At 37.5% G+C, this 19,070-nt stretch overlaps 1 protein-coding gene across 24 annotated transcripts in view; it reads right to left on the bottom strand.

Annotated features, from left to right (window-relative positions):
* The window catches only part of ELAVL2 (ELAV like RNA binding protein 2), a 203,631-nt gene that overhangs the window by 63,585 nt on the left and 120,976 nt on the right, over positions 1 to 19,070 (bottom strand). For all 24 annotated transcript variants that reach the window (XR_008913742.1, XR_008913743.1, XR_008913744.1 and 21 more), the window contains one exon: positions 17,563 to 17,666. Coding sequence is in view for 19 of the 24 variants with exons in the window: in XM_056806658.1 (XP_056662636.1) it covers positions 17,563 to 17,666 (104 nt within the window). In the remaining 5 variants the exon portion in view is untranslated. The remainder of the gene's footprint in view (positions 1 to 17,562; positions 17,667 to 19,070) is intronic.

Genomic DNA, 19,070 nt, shown 5'->3' with positions numbered 1-19,070 from the left:
ATTATGAAAAAGCCAAAAAAGTAGATTTGGATAAAAAGCCTTTAGATAAAGTAAGAACAGAGAGGCTTTAATTGCTAAATCAAATTATGTTTTTGAAGCTTCAAAATTAGTACAGAAATACTAAAATGACCTAGTCATATCATTAAATTGTGTGTTTACCTTCACAAATTGATGCCTAAATTTATTAGGATTACCTAAAAATAAAACAATTATAATCATAACTTGCTTTTATATTTATTATTCCATTCTGTCTAGCTCTTGGTGACCTGATTTGGGATTTCCTTGATAAAGTTAATGCAGTACGGTTTGCCATGTCCTTCTTTAGCTCATTTTACAGATGAGGAAATAGAGGCAAACAAGGTTAAATGACTTACCCAGAGTCACACAGCTAGTACTTATCCACGGCTAAATGTGAAGTCAGGAAGATGAATCTACCTGATTCGAGGCCAGACGTTCTATCCCCTGGACCACCTAGCTGCCCACTTCCTGTAAAAGTACAGAATCCTTTCCTCCCCACGCTGAGGTAGATGGGGGCTTGTATAGAAAACCTGTGATTGCACTGGCACAGGGAGAGAACTATGGAATGAGAAAACTCTCTCCAGGAAGATCAGGGCATGCCCCGAAAGCTCTAATCTAAATTCCTGCGCGGTCCCACAGCCTCCTGCCTTCAAGGCTAGCTCAGTCCTCTCTACTCCAAGTGGTCTCTCACAGCAGTAAGACAAGTGTTTCCATCCCCATTCACTCAATGACTTGTCCAGATTTCCCTGTTGGTGTGCGAGTCTGAATTTAAACTTACAGAGCTTTACCATTTTATCACACAGAATACATCATCACGTGCCCAAATCAGGCTTCCTAACTGTAATTTAAACCAATTTGATTAAATCTAGGGCCTGAATCCTCATCATTTCCTAACAGAACTTTTTTATTCAAAGTTCTCTGGCTATTTTTATCTTTTACAAAGAACATACTGTTTAAGAGAGTACACAAGAGAAGGTAAAAAAGAAGCCAGCAACACCATGCTATTCTTTAATAAACCAAAATGACACTTTCCAGTCTAACTTCTATTCCAGAAGGCACAAATTTCTGACCTGAATTGCCAGGCAGCAAAAGAGAATTTTAAAATGAAAATGCAACTGTAGCATTACCTAACTGAATTATAAACAATTTCTTGAATTTAGGAGCAAAACCCTAGTCTTCCACTTAAGGGAAAAAACAGTCTCTCTGTCCTAAGAATAAGCTGTTTGCTTTAAGTAAAGAGAACCTTAAAATGAGGTTTCTTCATCAAACATAAATACAAAAGCTCAGTATCCCTCGGGGCTTGGAAGACGAAGGTAAATTCTTTCTTTTAAGGCAACAAAGAAACCAGAGACATGACAAATTGGATTTCCTTCTTCACAAGTCATAAACTCAGCCACTGCAAAACTCTACTGAGTGGTGTTTATTAAATGCTGCCTAACACAGCACCATCCATGTGTAGCTATTAAATGAGAGCTGAAATAGACTATGCCCTAATAGACATCTTTTTATTAAAGCATTGCAGTTGGCAGTTCATTTCTATCAAACTGTAGTCGAGGGATTTCAACTTCCCAGTGTTTGTGTCTGCTGATGTTTAGTTTTGGCAAACAGAGGGGTCAGGCAGGTAATTATAGATAAGAAAATAGGTTAATTCAGGAGGATATACAAATATGTTTTTAGAATTGTAACTGGGAAAGATCATAATCACTCTCTTTGCATCCCTAGGTCTGGAACATTAATCTCATTCAGCCTAGCGATATAGAATCATATTGAACTATTCATTCTGAGCTTTGAAAAAAGGGCCTAATTATTGAGGCGTTTTTAAAAAATAATTGCTATGTCAAAAAAGCGGTTAATTTCATTGCCAATATTCTGTTGAATATTGAATGAATATAGGTTTATTCTTCATTTTCCATATTGACAAGTGCCTTGACTTTTGAAATGGCTGTTGATAAGCTCCACAATGGGAAGAAGTAAAAAAAAAAATTAAAAAAATACTTTTCTGTGACGATTTGCAGCTTTTTTTCTTTGACCACTTGGGTTTAATTGTTTTCTAAAATAATAAAATAACCTCCTCCAAAGCCTACTTCCTCATGGTAGAGGAGAGATAGGGCTGAGGAGCCAGCCTAGCCAAGTTCACATGGGATATTCACCAGAATATTGGCAATGAAGTTAACCTCATTTTTTTTTTAACATAGCAAATCACTAACCACCCCTGCTAGAGATTATAATCTGACAAGTTGAAGGAGAGTATAAATTTTGAAGTATCTGTGGCAAGATAGAGGCAAACATTTAAAAGGTTTGGGATGAATTGCTTTAAAAAAAAAAAAAGCTTACTCATTTATAAAATGGGTAGAACTAAATGATTCCTTCAGGTCACTTTAAAATAACATTCATTTTTTTATGAATCAGTCAAATCTTAGGCCACTTGAGTTGAATTAGAAAGAACTTTTGTAGGGGCAACTGGGTAGCTCAATGGATTGAGAGCTAGGTCTAGAGATGGGAGGTCCTGGCTTCAAATCTGGCCTCAGACACTTCCCAGCTGTGTGACCCTGGGTAAGTCACTTGACCCCCCCATGGCCTAGCCCTTACCACTCTTCTGCCTTAGAGCCAATATGGAAGGTAAGGGTTTAATAAAAAAAAAAAATTTAAATAAAAAGAACTTTTGCAAAGCAGTTAGTGAAACAAACAGAAAAGGTCATAAGGAGAATTCATGCACAATACCTAAGGATTGTTTTATAATTTCAATACCAATGCACTCACATAAAATCATAATCAATCTAAAGATATCACTCTTTACTACTCTGTATAATATTGATTAGAGTTACAAAACCAATTCAATCAGTACTTATAATATTGATATTATATAATAAAAACTATTTTTAAAAACTAAAATATTTAAAGTCTAATTCCTTCCCGCAACTAAAGAAATCATCTATAAAAACAGTAGTCTTCATTCACTCAGGATTATTTTCAATGACTCCAATGAGCTAATAATTGCCAAATATACAGGTTTTTTCTCAATCCTCAATCATTCAGCTGCATCAGGACACTATTCACCACAAATGGACAGTCCTTTGGCTCGCAGGACCCCATAATATCTTCCTGCCCTTAACTACTCGTTCTTGGTCTCCTTTGCTAGTTCTTCCTCATTCTCTCTTTAGTGAAAATACCTGCTTTGGCTCTATTCTTAGGGCTTTGTTGTTGTTGCTTTTGCAATGACACTCTTAATCTAATTGATTTCTTCCATCCCCATGCCTTCATTTATCATTGCTAGGCGAATGACTCTCACTTCTCTCCCCTTCCTCTGGTTCTATATGCCCAATTATCTACAGGGTAACAAGAGGCACAGTGGGCAAAAGGCTGGACTCAGAATCAAAATGACCTGAATTCAAGTTAACCTCTGACTTGCAATGGAAGGAGTCTAGAGATTGGGGAGTGGAAAGTGGGGAAGAGGAGAGAAGAAAAACTAGACTATCATCAATACCTCATGGTGAATGTCAAGTCCTTAAATACTTTCTGCCAATTAACTGCTTTTAAAAATCCTCAGTAAGCATATTTCTTTTTTAAAAAGGCAGTCAAAGCATACTGGAAAGAAAGCCAACCTCAAAGTCAGAAATGAATAAATGCATTTATTAAGCACTTACTATATGTAAAAGCCCTGTGCTAAATGCTGAGAAATTAAATAGTGAAGAAAAAAAAAAAGCAAGAGTCTCTGCTCTAAAGCAGTTCACATTCTAATAGGAGCAATCAAAGAGATTTCAGCTTCCATTCAGATGAAAAATGCTTAGTGGTATTGGGGGCAACAGGAAAGCAGGAAGTAATGCAACTTTTTCAATGTCATTTGCATCACTTGCACCAATAAAACAATATCCCATTTCTGAAGTAGAACCATTGACAACGGCTGGAGACTTTGCTGTTAAACACTTTCCCTGCTGAGGCTGCAGTAGACGTGGCTGTTATGTCACTTGCCATGTCACATCTCTGCAGTGATTTTTCTCCCTAATCACCAATTGCTGGGGCCAAGGTAGTTGTGTGACCCACCTGGCACGTGGCTCCCCTCCCCCTTAGGATACCTTATTACTTGAGCTGGCTTCTCTGCCCCAGTGATGCCAACGGATTGTCTGCAGGAAAGTCTAGAACAACAGCTCTGTTCCCTGAGAACTTGGCGGGCTAATCAGGCAAGTTCATCAGCAGGTTGCCCCCGAGGTGATGGAAACTTAAATTCCACACGCTAAGCCGGACAGACCGCAGTCTTTAGCAGTAGAGGACACACACGGTAAGGAAATCTTACATCCTTTAAGTATTGTCACAAACACTCGCATTTATAGAACACTTGGAAGCCTAGAGCACTTTGCACACATTCCCTTGTTTGCTACTCATTGAACAATGACAAAATTGTTCCTCATAACAACCATTTACAGGTAAGTGTGATATTATCATCTCCATCTTACAGATGGGAAAACTAAGGCTTTTTATGGCGTATCACAGATAGTAAATATCTGAGACTGGATTCTAACCTAAATGGTCCGGACTCCCACGGGAACCCAGAATAAGCCCTTCTGAGAGACGCTGTATCACCGCCTAGGATTTTCAGAGTTTTTAAAAATTTGAACAATTTAAAACCATTTTCCCGTACATTTCCCTCATATGTAACCAAATTATTTGCTTACAATAAGCTAATGAAATAATAATGTTGGCACCTATGTCCATGTGAGCACATAACACTGCTCCTAAGAGCAGTTTTCCATGGAGGGAAAACTGCAAAGGCAGTTATAAGAAGACAAGGCATCAGAATGCTTATTTGAATTTTTGAAAATGTTTTAGTATATTTTAAATAATGTGGTTTCATTATCGGACTCCATAGTGCATGTATTTGGTTAAGACTTAGGAGTGAGGAAGAAGATCTGGGCCCAAGCCTGGCCTTGGACACACACTAAAACTTATGGAGATATTCTTATTTCTCTTCAATGCTTACTAAGAATCATGGAGACTTTCTAAACTGTTTTCTACATTCTAAAACTCGTGAAGAATTTCCTACAAAGGGACCTCATGGTGGCAGACAACTACAACCACCGCAGCTTCTACTCTTACTACTAATTCCAAGACTAATGGCCTCGCTAAGAGTCTACAGCAGAGGTTTCAAACACAAGGCCCTCGGGCTCCTTACTCCCTACAACTTCCCATACCAGATTAACACACCGTTGGGAAATGTTTAACAAAATAAGTAAAATCATTACCACGGAGTTAATATTAATTTGGTTTCCTAAGTCAATAGGTGGCCTGTAGGGATTGTTTGCATTTGAATTTGGAACCACGGGCTTACCGTACCAATTGTTATAAAATTTAAGAATTAATGTTTTAAACATGCCCTTACTCAAAATAAAAATTACACTTAATTCCCCAAAAGAAGGCAGAAAGCAGAGCCAGTAGCTGGATCATTATACAGGAAATCTAATGACCAAACTAAATGTGAGGATGTCTTTTTATCAGTCACATGAAGAGAAATCTTAAGTTTCATTTATCACTGACCAGATTAGAAGGGGTTAGGGGTTAGAGCAGGAGTTTTTAACCTGTAGTTAATAAATTCATTTCAAAATGTATATAAATATAATTGTTATTGCAAGATGATTCACTTCCTTTGCAATACCATATTGTTTATTTTATCTACACACAAACATTTTGGGGAAAACTATTTAGGTTTTATGGACTCCCAAAAGATTTTTGACAAAAAAGGTTAAGAACTACTTAATTGGAAGGAATAGTAATTTTAGAAAGACATCTTAAGCAAGAGTATCAACCTAAATTAATGCTATTCTCTATTAATTATGAAAACTCTAACTTCAGCTAAGTATTTTTATATAAGTACAGCTCATGGAACTTCATCATTTTTACTTCAATTACTATAAAATATGAGTGGAACTGTTTGGAGGAAGGATGTCTGAGATACGATTGAAATATAAACTTGGGTTGTTTTTTTCTTCTTCTACTAAACCATCCACAGTTATTCAAGATGGACCGAATCTACATGACATGTGGAAGAATCCCAGGGTTTAGAAATAGAACCGAGGTGGTGGTATGGTAGCAGAGGTATGGGGTTTGGGAGTTCAAGGATGTGCATTCAAATTCTGTCTCTATCCCTTGTTCCACCTTTGTGGCCTTGGACCTATCACAGTCTCTCTGAGCCTGAGTTTCTTCAACTATAAAATGGGGGGAATGGAACTAGATCCTCTAGGATCCTTTCCTGGTCTAAATCCTATAATTGGTATTACTAGTCTTAGAGGTAGCTAGGTAGGGAATCTCTAGGGACAGGAAGACCTGAGTTCAAAACAAGCCTCTGATACACTAAATGTGTCACCGTCAGCAAGTCATTCAACCTTTCTCTGAGAGAGAGAGAGAGAGAGAGAGAGAGAGAGAGAGAGAGAGAGAGAGAGAGAGAGAGAGAGAGAGAGAGAGAGGGAGAGGGAGAGGGAGAGGGAGAGGGAGGGAGGAAGAGAGAGAGAGAAATAGAGAAAGAGAGGAAGAGAAAGAGAGAGAGAAAGAGAGAAAGAAAGAGAGAAAGAAGGAAAGAAAGAAAAGACCTGCTGTCTACCAACGCTGCTGTCAGGATAAAATGAAGTCCTTTGCAAACCTCAGAGCACTAGATAGATGCTAGCTGTTATTGATACATTCTTAACTTTGGCAAGTGTGGCAGACAAGAGAGTCTAATCCAACATCATCCCCAGTCCAGACATAACGAACAGGGGAGACAACACAAACAGGAATCAGTAGTTTCCTCTTCAGTTCTACTACCAGCTCTCCAATGACCCTGGGGATATGAAGGAAGAGAAAGTGAGAATATCTTACTGGGCATAGATTTCCTCTTTGTAAAGAAAGGGAATTAGATGAACTCTAAAATTCTGAGACTGCTCCAGCTCTAATCCCTTTGCTGTATATTAGAGGCAAACCCAAATACATCAGCACGCTATAATGCTTTGGTAGCCTCTTTTGGAGTCTGATATAGTTTTCAAAAAGCATCAAAAGTGCCAAGTCAACAGGTCAAGATCACTAAAAACTCTCCTTCCTTAAAAGTAAAGAAAGAAATGTCTTTATAGGCTTCAATCTATTATCTTCATTGAGAGTTTTGGGAGTAGATAAATTAATTATGTCGAGTCAAGGAAAAGAACGGAGAATTTTAAAAAAACTATTCACAATCATCAATCCATTTCCTCCAGTGGCTCAAGATTATAATGATTGTCTCCTGTACTCCTTTCAGTAGTCTGTGCTATCCTTCCCTTCTGTAACTTCTATAAATTAAGGTGGGGGGAGAGATTATTAAAGGAGTAAGAATTTAATTTGAAAAACAATTAATACACATTTAAAGGAAAACACTTATTTAAGTAAGGACTTGCTGATTAAAAAAATTTATACTTCATACTTATTGCAAAGAAAGAAAATCCTAAGTTAGGAGTTGTTTTCTAAGCTTTAAACCTATCAATTTTTTTCTCCTCTTAAGTGAACCAGCCAGAAGATAACCTGATAAAGTGTGTGTTTCAACTAAATGATTTGCAAAAACGCCTTTAAAAGTGCTTTCAAAAACAATCTTCCCCTTCCAAATATGACAAGACACTTGATCTTAAATCCTCCCCCTCCAAACATAGCTAACAAAAATAATTACTGTACTCCTAAAGACCCTTTTTGACAGGTGGAAAAATTTTACCCGTAAGAAAGGGGTTTATAATGGAAACATTGACAGAACTTTAACTATAGCACAGCTAAGAGATCATATAATTACCATTTATATAACCACTACCGAAATTTAAGGGGTGGAGGAAGAAAGTATGGGAAAAGAGAAAACCACCTTTACCTTTGTTCTACAAACTCTGCTAGGATTTTAGTTTTGCTGAAGCACCTTACTTTATCTTGAGAATCCAGTCCTGAGGTATTTAATTACCCTGTCAAGAGCACTAAATGGTCTGGCACCATGCCCTTTCCCTCAATCTCTGCTGATTGATAGCATCAATAAAGCGTACTTGCTTTAATTAAACCTCCAAATAGGATCCCCTTTTGCCACTTGCTAGATCAATGTTCTTTAATGCCAGAAGAACAAAGTACAAAGGTGAGGGGGGATGGGGTGGGGAAGGTTCCCCCGGCCAGCCCCCCCTCCCACCCCCAACCTCACCTTCACAGTTCATCTCCTTCACCGCGTGAAGGAGGTTTTACACAATAAATACATATCTCACTGTTCTCTGGAGTCACTGGTTAATGGAAAAGATCACAGTTCTGAAATACCTGCAAGCTAGTAGATTCCTTACTATTAATAAAATCTCACAAATATGAGAGCAGGACAGGTACATTCAAGGCAATTTGGCTGAAATCACAGCCATCATTGCTTCACCTATATGAAACAAAAATTACATTAAGGAACACTAAGTCTGAATTAAGCCTGTGTATTGCTGGCTTTTAAAGCGTACTACAGGCAGAGAAAAGGCCATTGAAAATGTATTTGGGGCAGAGTAATGAAAGGGCTCTCACAGTACACAAATTCATATTTATCTAGATGGCTGAAATATGCCAGAAGTGTTTTGTTTTTTTGAAGGGTGGGTGCGTACATTTGGGAAAAGCACAAATTAAAATTTCAGTCATCAGGAATTTTGTTTAAAAAACAACCAACCATGTCAAGAATGAGTCTCATATACCTAATATTTACAATGAGGGGAAGGAGGGAAAGGGAAGTGAACAAGCCTCTTCTAATGTGCCAAGAACTGTGCTAAGTGCTTTGCAAATACATCTCACTGGATCCCAACCACCAAATATGTTCAAAATCGTCTGAGTATTAGGAATTTAATTTGAATAATTGCTGGATTTCAACTTGATCCAAACATTAAGCACCTACTCTTTTCTAGGCTATGGATAAAAACATAAAGCTTCACAAGCTATCCCCTCTGCCAGAGTCTAAAAGTAAAAGGTAATTACAACATTCAGTTAATATACATTTTTATTCCCCTGCAATTCAAGATAAATGGGAATGTAAAATTTATGTGTGATTTTATATCAGTAACTTCCAATATTTGGGTCTCAAATGCCTCCAGTGTCCTTGATTTGTACCTTCTCTGCCACTTTTTGGTCTTACAGGTCTAAAGTATTGAGAGGTTGAAAAAGTTGCCCAGAATAAATCAGTCAATACTTGCACCCAAGATCTTCATGGCTCAGACTTCATTTGGTATATTTTGCTGCTCTTAATTCACAGTAGAGCTCCCTCATACATCTCTCTCTCTCTCTCTCTCTCTCTCTCTCTCTCTCTCTCACACACACACACACACACACACACATTTGTAGGTAAGAGATTTCTTTGTATCCTAGAATTTAGAATTATTGGCGCCAAATAAGAAAATAAGATTCAGGGAAAAGTGATTTTGAACCCAAACTCCTGACTTCCAACTTAGTATGGCTCTTCCCAACATACCATCATAAGGGGAGACTTTGAGGAGCCATTCAAAACTGGTTAAATATTAACATCATCCACAAAAAGGTCTATGTTTCAAGCAAAAGGGAAACTTAGCAGAAGACTGTTGTAGACTAGAAGCAGGCACTGCAGGAGATAGTATGTGTGTGTGTGTGTCTCCTGTCTCCTCTCATTAGAATGTGAATCTTTTGAAAAGACCAGCTCATTTTCTATTTGCATTCCAAGCCCCCAGGCTGGCTTGGCAAAGTGTTTGACATAAACACTTCATAAATGTTTTTTCATTCATTCATTGAGGGCAAAGAGGAGCATTGTGGTATGATATAATGAGCACTGAGTCTGTACTCAAAGATCAGAAGTTCAAATCAGAGGCCTACTAAGTCCTGGCTGTTTGACCTTAAGGAGGGCACAGTGCTCAGTCTATCTATCTGTAAAGTGGGAGGGGTGGGACTATAAAACCTCAAGTTCCCACCACCCTATGTGTTATGAGAATCATTTCTTACCTTGGTATCTCCAACACTTAGCACAGGGCACTGCCCACAGATAATAAACTGAAGGACTTGGGATTCAATCAGAAGAGGAAACTTTAGGTGGCAACCCCTCATAGAAAAGTTAAATACTGGGGAGATGCCTGACATATCTGTTCAGGGTTATTCAGCTATTACTTGTCCAAGGAGGCCCACATCTAGCCAGGGCTATCCATAAGACTATTGTCTCTAAGTCTCATGCCTAGAAAGCATTTCAGAGACGACTGATGCCTCTGATTTCTCCTTACTACAGGGATAATTAGAAAATGTTCAAGGCTAGCCCATTTTTCTGGTCCTTCCCCCAAAGATGGGCATAAACAAAAAAGCACCATTTCCTAGTTCAGGTTTGATCTGATCTGGCAGAGACGGAATGCTAAGAGCCATCATACTCAAAGTTGTTGCTTTTACTGAAGGACAAAAAAAAATACACATGAAGCAAAGTTCCTCTTTACCTTCCATTATCTACAAAGTCAGTAATCCCTAGTTGCAGTGGGGGATGGAGGGCCAAGGCCTTAAATTAAACCTGAAGAGATTATAAGCAGCAAAGAAGCTCCTTCCCTCCACCCTGAAGCCAGAGGGCCTAACAATTCACCTCAAATCTTTCTCCCCAAGGCACGTTCTTTATTAGTTGCTGCCTACCACATAGTTGTAGTGCTCCACACATTCAAGTCAGTTAACCACTCCACACCAGAATTATAAACTAAAATTGTGGTCAAATGTCAACTTCACAGGGAACACAAGATGTTTTGCTTTTTCTACCTCATTCCTGTCCTTATACCCCCTTCTGATCATTGCATTCCTCATTTAGCACTTCTGGAGCATCAAGAGGGAGAAAAGAAAACCTTTCAGTTCAACTTCCTACTTGACTGTAAACTCCAACAAAGATATAATGATATCATATAAGACACAAAAAGCTAAGGCATCATAACTGGATTTGCAGCAAGCTCAGTCCCCAGGCAACAGCATAATCAAAAGGTATATAAACCAAGTTTACAAGGAATTCAATAGTAGTAACTAAATAATTCAAAATCTCAATCATTTTCTCCAAATTTGGTAATTTATTCTCCCCATTTGGTCTTTTACACGCAGTTTTCCCATATGTAAAATAGTCATAAATTGGTTCTTTTTTTAATATTCTAAATTTAAACACCAAATCAAAAAGTATCTCCAACCATACAGGGGAGAACTAAAAAGGATTTAGATTAAATTATGAATCTCTATTTAACACTTTTTGTTCAAGTATATAATGTCCCCAAAATCTACATGTTACTTTCAATACTGTCCTGCTTGTCTGTTTCCTTCTGAATTTCCTTCGATACTCATCTGTGTATTTAATGTTGCAGTGCCTCTTTTTTGGGGAAGCATTACTGTTCTTAAATACAGAACAATTAATGCTTCAATTTAAAATTAGCTTTCAAAAACTCTGACTTGGGAGAAAAAAGTCTCATCTTTTATTTCCAAATTCTAATGCAGGTGGTTTTGCATCTTCAAACTTGAAGAAATGACTTTTTCAACAATTTTCATGGTATCTTCTCAGGCTCTCTGTTCAAAGTTGCTTCAGAGTTCAACTGTGTATCTACTTACTTCTTTTTGGTGTGTTTTCTGATTCTCAGTTTATTCAACATATAAACAGCATATTACCAGATTAAGAATGACTAAATATTCAAATACCTAAGCCAGGCACAGTGGCAAATATCTATAATCCCTATGACCGGAGGAGGTTGAAGATCAAAGACTACTTGAGTTGGGGGGAAGGCGAGGGTGGGAGCAGGCCCCCCTAGAGTAGATTCACCAGGCTGCTGAAATAGGGGCAAATTGGATCAGGTCAGAAATGAATGAAAGTCAATGCTTCTGTGCTGATCAGTAGTGTAACCAGTAACACAAGATGCTGTGCCACTTCCAACATGGGCAAGATAAGGAGAGATACAATCTTGCCAAAAGAAGAAAAAAAACAAAGGAGGGGGGGAGCGAAGAAAATTCAAATAAATGGCATCAGTACACACTATTGTGTGTGTGTGTTCTTCTCCATTTGATCCTACCAAGATCCAATGAAGCAGTGTAAAGAGTTTAGAGTTATAAGACCTAGGGTCAAGAGTCAAAAAAGCTTTTAGGGAGAAGAGCTTTTCTTGTAATACTCTTAAAAATATAACTTGGGAAAACTGCATTACATTGTGGGGTTTTCCCCCCTTCCAAATGACTCTAGAGATATTTCATACTATATTCATTTGTACTGTTTTCTACACTGGAAATTTAATTTATAAAAAATAAAGACCCAATAATTATTTATTGTCTTCAGAAGGTCTTTTAGAATGAATTGAGGAAGCTACAATTAAGGGTATTAATTTTCCAATTAGTAAATTAGCACAATGAAATAGGTTGACGATATTAAAAGGGCAGAGCTTGAAAGGGCCTTAGATCTTGTAGTAGGACAACTCCTCTCATCTTAGAAAAGAGGTTGGGCTTTTCCCAGGGTCATACCAGCAGAAAGGTACAAGTTATGATCTGAAGTCAGACCCTTTGACTCCAACTATTCAGCTCCATACTCATTCAGCTCCAATATAATTAGTTTATTAGAGTATCTAATTATCACAATACAAAGCAAGATAGCTTAGACTGAGGAAGTGAGGTATAAGAAATAAAGGAGAACAGGATAAGCTTTTGGAAATGCATCTAAAGTTTCTATTCTCCTCCAAGATTAGAAATTCTCTTTCATAAGGTTAAGTCAAAAGAGGAGAAAAGATATCTATTTATTTTACTTAAAAGAGCAAATATAGAATACATAAAAGATCTTATGCCACAAATCTACCCTGTTGCTATCCCCTGATTTAGCTGTCAGAGTTCTAGGACTAAAACCTAACTCTGTGACTTTGGACAAGTAATTTAATCTATGTGATTCCCACTTCAGTCAAAAAGGAGTAATATCCTACACCTCACTGGGAAACAATGAGATATGCTACAGATAGCGTAGTAGTGGGGGACGGGTGGTTTGAGGAGAGGGCTGGGAAGTAAATGACACAGAAGGAGAATCAAGAGACAAAGAGGGAAACAGAGAAACGCAGAGACAGATAAGGAAAGAACAACTGAGAGGAAATTGAGTGAAATGATTGGTTCAAGAAATATCACAATCCTGGGGAAGAGACATAATGGAGTAGTGACTGACAGAGGGCTTCAAGTAACCAGACATCACCAGACTTGATTAATTTATTATTTCATTCATTAAAAGGGAGGAAGAAGTCAAAAGGGGAACAAAAATTGTTTGTCAAAATGAAGATGTCAAAAGGTTGTTTCTCAGGACCTAGTTCTGACCAAAGAAGAACATCAGCTAGACGAGAAACCATAAGGATTTTTCTAGGAAGTGAACATTCTTTTTGGAAGCTGTGATAGCCATGGGGAATACTTGGTGTGGTTTCACAGCAGCCAAGGTTTTGGAAGAGCAGAATTCAAGAGGGATAAAGATGATCCTATAAAGATGCCATAAGGAATAGCTACTTAAGGAGTCTCAAGAATGAAATTCTATCATCACAGACATGGAATGTCTTTAAGAAGAAAAGAACTGACTACAGAAAAAAATGTGAATACACAAAAAACTCATATAAGCCAACTTAGATTTTAACATGAATGTTTAAAAGATAAAAGCAAGGTCACGTAAGAGAAGATGAATACAAAGAAATAGCATCATCCAAAACAAAGTGACTAAAAGATTAAGCTGTCTTAGTTATTTTTTAAAACCTTCCAAATTAAGAAGACATTATTATATTCATTCTAGCACAAGATGATTATGATCAAGGATATATTCTGAGTGTTATGAATTAATCATGACTTCCCTGACAAATAAACCTAATTTCCAAGGGACAGGAAAGCATTTTCCATAGGTGAACTTGGTTATTTCTAAACAATTACAACTTAAAGAGCCAGTTGCCAGAATAGCTAATTCCTTCAAGGTTGACAAGTTTCATTCATTAATGTATCATCATGCAGAAAGAAAGCCAAGGAAAAAAGTTCTCTGGAACCCTAACTCTTACTATATAGAAACATCTCCTCCTAAGCAATCCTGAATTTATTTCTGCAACCTGGAAAAACTCCTCCCCTCCTGTTCTGATTGGGGGCTACCTCTCCTTGGCTACTATTTCAAGAAAGCCACAGCCCTACTTCACACCTCACAACTTCTTCCTAATGATTTCCTTGTAAAACTGCTTTTTGCCATCTTCATTTCTGAAAGGGGCATGAGGATTGCTAGTTACATGCCACTCACTATGCATCAGCTTAAATTTCCCTTCCCTGGCTACTACTCCCCTATGCCTGTTGTCTTTCATTAGAGTGTAGACCTTTTGACAACAGCTTGTACAATGCCCAGAGGTGGGAAACGTCTAATAAAAGTTCAGTTTAAATGTAAAAGGGGATTGGGGGGGGGGGGTATAATGGGAATAGTATTAAAATCACTTGGAAAGGTAGTGGGACCAGGTTATGTTAAGACTTAAGATGATAAGGATTCTATATTTTATAGGTAATAGTGTAACAAGTAAGGTTTATGAGCTGGAGATGGGGTGGTTAGGTCCTTGTCTCAGGAAAAAAGCATTCTGACAACGATAGAAAAGGCAGATTAGAAATGGTAGATTGTGGAAGCAGCGAGACCAATTAGTAGATTATTACACTATTCTAATAAGAGGTGATGAGATCCTGAACTAGAGTAGGCTTGAGCAGGTTGAGAAGAAGCAGGTCTAGGAGATACATAGCATCTGAACAGATATTGAGAGGGAAGAATTAAATATGGTGATGATGCTAACTGACTGAGAAGTTGGTGGTACCTCCCCAAGAAGTTTAAAGGAAAGGCAGGTTTAAGGGACAAGATTGATGCACAAAATGCAGACTCCCAAATTACCAGAGGCTTCCATCTAAAATACCTCATATGGTCTAATGAAACGATTCCCCAAATAGGAAATAGTTTAAAAGAATGCTAGCTGTCTGAAGTGTCGCTTTCACCAGCATAATATGCTTTCTCCCTCCCTCCCTCTCTCTCAAAAATCATTCCTTTCTGTCTCTATACAATTCTAAGACAGAAAGGCAAGGGCCAGACAAATAGGAGTTAATGACTTTCCCAGGGCCAAACAACTAAAAATTCTCTGAGGCCAGATTTGAATCTGAGTCCTCCTAACTCTAAGCCTGGCACTCTAACTACCAAGCTGCCCTATAATATGTTCTTAGGGGGAAAAAAAATTCCTTCCCTTCTACACCAGGAATAAGATTAATACAGTTTGGGAAAATGGAAATTGGCAAGCTCAAAACTTTTTCAGATTTCCAGAAGAATCAAGAAACAGTGATCTCTAGGAATCTTTATTTTGGAAATGAATGGAGGAAATAAATCATCTTAGATCTCTAATTCCTTTAACTTTCCATCTCATACATATAACTGACTGAGCTTTGATTGCAATATATACTTAGTGCTTGCTGAATAGATATTATGTATATAACTATTGGGCAGCCACAACCTCTCCAGAATTTCATTTCATTATTTGTATAATGAAAAGGGCAAATCCTAGTTAACCACTGAATTTATTTATGTGATCAAATTCAAATAATACTAAAATTTCAAATGTACTAATTTCTAAGATTTTTTTTAAAGGGATAAGGGGATGACATCAACCTTGTGGTTGAGATTAAATGGGAAAAAGAATTCTTAATCAAAAACTTAGAGCAACATATTTTAAATATATATTAAATAACAGTTACAGAACCAGATATTATGTGAACATTCACTGAATTGCATGCTACAAACTATAAAAGTACTATCAGAATTTAAAGACACCACATAACAAGGTGAAATAATGGGGGAATGCTTAGGGCAAGAAATAAGCCCTGAGCTGGCCCCTCAAGTATGGAAAAAAGTCAGATCAATGAAGATGAATGGGGAGGGCATTCTAGACAGCAGGCACAGCATGACTGCATAAGCAGGAATTAATGTGGTATGGCCAGGAAATGGGGAAGAGACTGTTTTGCAGCAAAATGTAGCATTTGAGAATATTAGAAAGTAAGGTTGGATACATGATATATGGATATTTGGGGAAGAAAGAAGGAAAAAAATGGCAGTGGGAGAGGATTTGAAGCTAGGAGTGTGGACAGTCTAGTAAGGACTATGGAAATATTATATATTCTTAAGAAAACAAATAGCATAATGAAAGTGATGTTTTAGGAAGAATAGCCAGATGGATTGGAGGACAGGATAGAAAAAGTTATGGAAGGATACCCTAGGGATCTGAAAGACAATACAGTTTCCAAAAAGTACTTAAAATTAAGGAGTAGACTGGGCACTGAAAGAAAAAATCTGGCTCAATAGATTGTGTTTTGAAAGAAAAAAAAAACACAATATCTCTATTTGAAACCAAAAATTTTGGGGGGGGGGGTTGACAAATAAAATATATAGGATTGGAAAGTAGTTGTGCTTTTTCTCCCAAAGAAATCTGGGCCAAATTGGGGATACCAGCTGTTATCGGATATTTTTGCAAGAATTGAATGGGGGTAGGGAGAGCAAGAGCAGCCTGTTGTTACTTCCCCCTTTGTCTCAGAAAATCAAAAAGGAAGTAACAGATGTCAGAATGTAAAAGTCACTAGTCATTATTGTCCTTTATCCTGCTCCTTCAGCCCTGGATTCTTTTTCTCCACCTGTTCTAGAAACTGAGTCCAATAGAGGGACAAAATCTACAGCCACAAACAGTCAGTGAAAAGTACCCCACAGCTATAGCTTCTCTCTTGCTAATTGTGGCTAGGGTTTTTTTTTTTTTAATTCCCAATACTCTTCACTTGCCCTCCCCCCACACTATTTGCAGTCAGGTCATCTAGAGAAGTACTCAGGCCATCTGGAGAAGCATAAATGAACGAGATTATGGATTTTCTTGGATAAGAGAAAGAGTAAAGGACCTACCTCATTCCATCCATCCCTTCACAGAGGAGTACAAAACCATGATAACAAGAGTTTCCAGAAAGCAATGGTAGAACCAAGGATAGAAAGAAGAGAAGCCACACACACATCTAGAAACCATATGCCTTTTAACAAAGGGTTAATGTGGATAATCCAACTGTGGAACTCTGTTGCTAACCTAAGCAGTTCAAAATTAAAAGTATATACCATTGACAGAGGAAAAAGAATTAAAGGAGAACACCCCATAAAATATAATTTAATGCTAGTGTTTCTCTAATAATTTATATCAAATTGAAAGGCCTTTCTATGGGGAAAAAGTTTTTTTTTAAATTCATTTGTTTATTAGGTAAATAAATCTCCATAAGGGAAGAAGATCTATACTTTAAATTTCCTATGGTATATACGTTAAGGAAATCTCTATATTACCATTCATTAATAAAAGTGAATTTTAGCACTTGTGAATGAGTTTCTCTTCCCCATTTCAAAATAATTTAAAATAATTTGAAAATACCAGTCAGAAATAGTGGGGGAGGTTAGATCAACTATAATCAATTTTAAATATGTACCCACTACCCACCACCCATTTTTTCTCCATATTAAAAAAAAGCAAAACACCTATGAAGCTTCAGCATCTATAGACATGAACATAAAAAATACAAACATACTTTTATTGTTTTGGTTTGAAGTCTCAATCCATTCAGCGTGTTGATAGCTTTTTCTGCATCCTTAGGGTCAATGTAGTTCACAAAGCCATACCCCAAGCTCTGCCCTAATAAAGGGAGGGGAGAAAGAAGACACACATTAGTTTCGTGGTGCTTCCAGGCACTATGTCAAAGTTGGGTATATAGTCTTGCTTACTGGGCATTAGAACCATTCCATAGGTCTCAAAATTGAATTCTTCTGTATTTATTCCTGAAATTATTACATGTATGTTCTTCCAAAACAACTGCTGTCATGAATAAGGAAGGAGGGAAAGAGAGACAAATAGAGACAAAGACAAGAGAGTTTGTTGGTTCTGGAAGAGAAAAATTACACACACACACCCCTCTGTTCCCTGGGCCATATATCTGGACCTGGAAGGGACTTCAGAGACCATCTCAGCCAACGTCTTCATTTTTAAATTAAGTTAAATGATTTTCCCATGATATGTCAGGAAATAAACATCAGAGGCAAGATTTAAATCCAGATCTTCTGATTCCTAGGTCAGAGCTCATTCCACTCTTTGACAATACTTTAAATAAGGCAGCTAGTTAGAGAACCATTCATCTTCCATTTCAATAAACATTTATTAAATGGCTTACTGTGCTAAGCACTCTGGATACAAACCCAAAATAAAACGGACATCATGCAGCTTCTATTCTACACTTAGATTTCTTCTATATGTTCCAAGATAGAGTAAGATGTGTTTAGTGCAGATTACATGTAAGTAAAAGTGGTTTCCCCAAGTCTTTCTTTAAGGATATGGGGGCACAGTGGATGATTTCACATCCACAAAGGTTTCATAGGAAAGTTCAAGGCCTGTTGCAGGGACGGGAAAGAGTACTGGGTGCTTCCTATAGCAAGGAAAAGAAATTTCTCAGCATTAAAGATTCTCTCCAAAGCAGTCATTTAACATAGGCTATGAGTCCAATTTTCAGTCTTTATTTCAGGGATGATGCTGAAGGTTCCTACTCTTCTGAAGGGGGTAGGGGAAATGCCTTTCCTCTGTTGATTTTTATTTTTTATTTTATTTTTCCACGGTTACAGGATTCATGTTCTCTCCCTTCCCACTTCTGGAGCTGACAAGCAATTCCACTGGGTTGTACAGGTATTATCACTCAGTACTTATTTCCATATTATTCATTCTTGTAATAGAGTAATCTTTTAAAACCAAAACCCAAATCATATACCCATGTAAACATTATTTATCGTTCACATAGATTTTTCTGTACATAGCTGTTTGCACAATGCCACTCCCATTGGATTGTGAGCTCCTCAAGGACAGGGACTGATTTGCCTTCCTTTGTATCTGCATGAACTTAGAACAGTGCCTGTTCCGTAGCAGGCACTTCATAAATGATTACTTACTTAGCCATACATAAAATTTAAAACAGGAATTCTCTTTGGAGCTATCCCACTAAAAGAGACTGTAAGACATTGTCTCTAATTCATCCCTTTTAGGTATAACTTCTTT

This window comes from Monodelphis domestica, chromosome 7 (genome assembly GCF_027887165.1).
Source record: "Monodelphis domestica isolate mMonDom1 chromosome 7, mMonDom1.pri, whole genome shotgun sequence".
NCBI lineage: Eukaryota > Metazoa > Chordata > Mammalia > Didelphimorphia > Didelphidae > Monodelphis > Monodelphis domestica.
The sequence above is the reverse complement of the archived record's forward strand: the minus strand, read 5'-3'. Positions and strand labels throughout refer to the sequence as shown.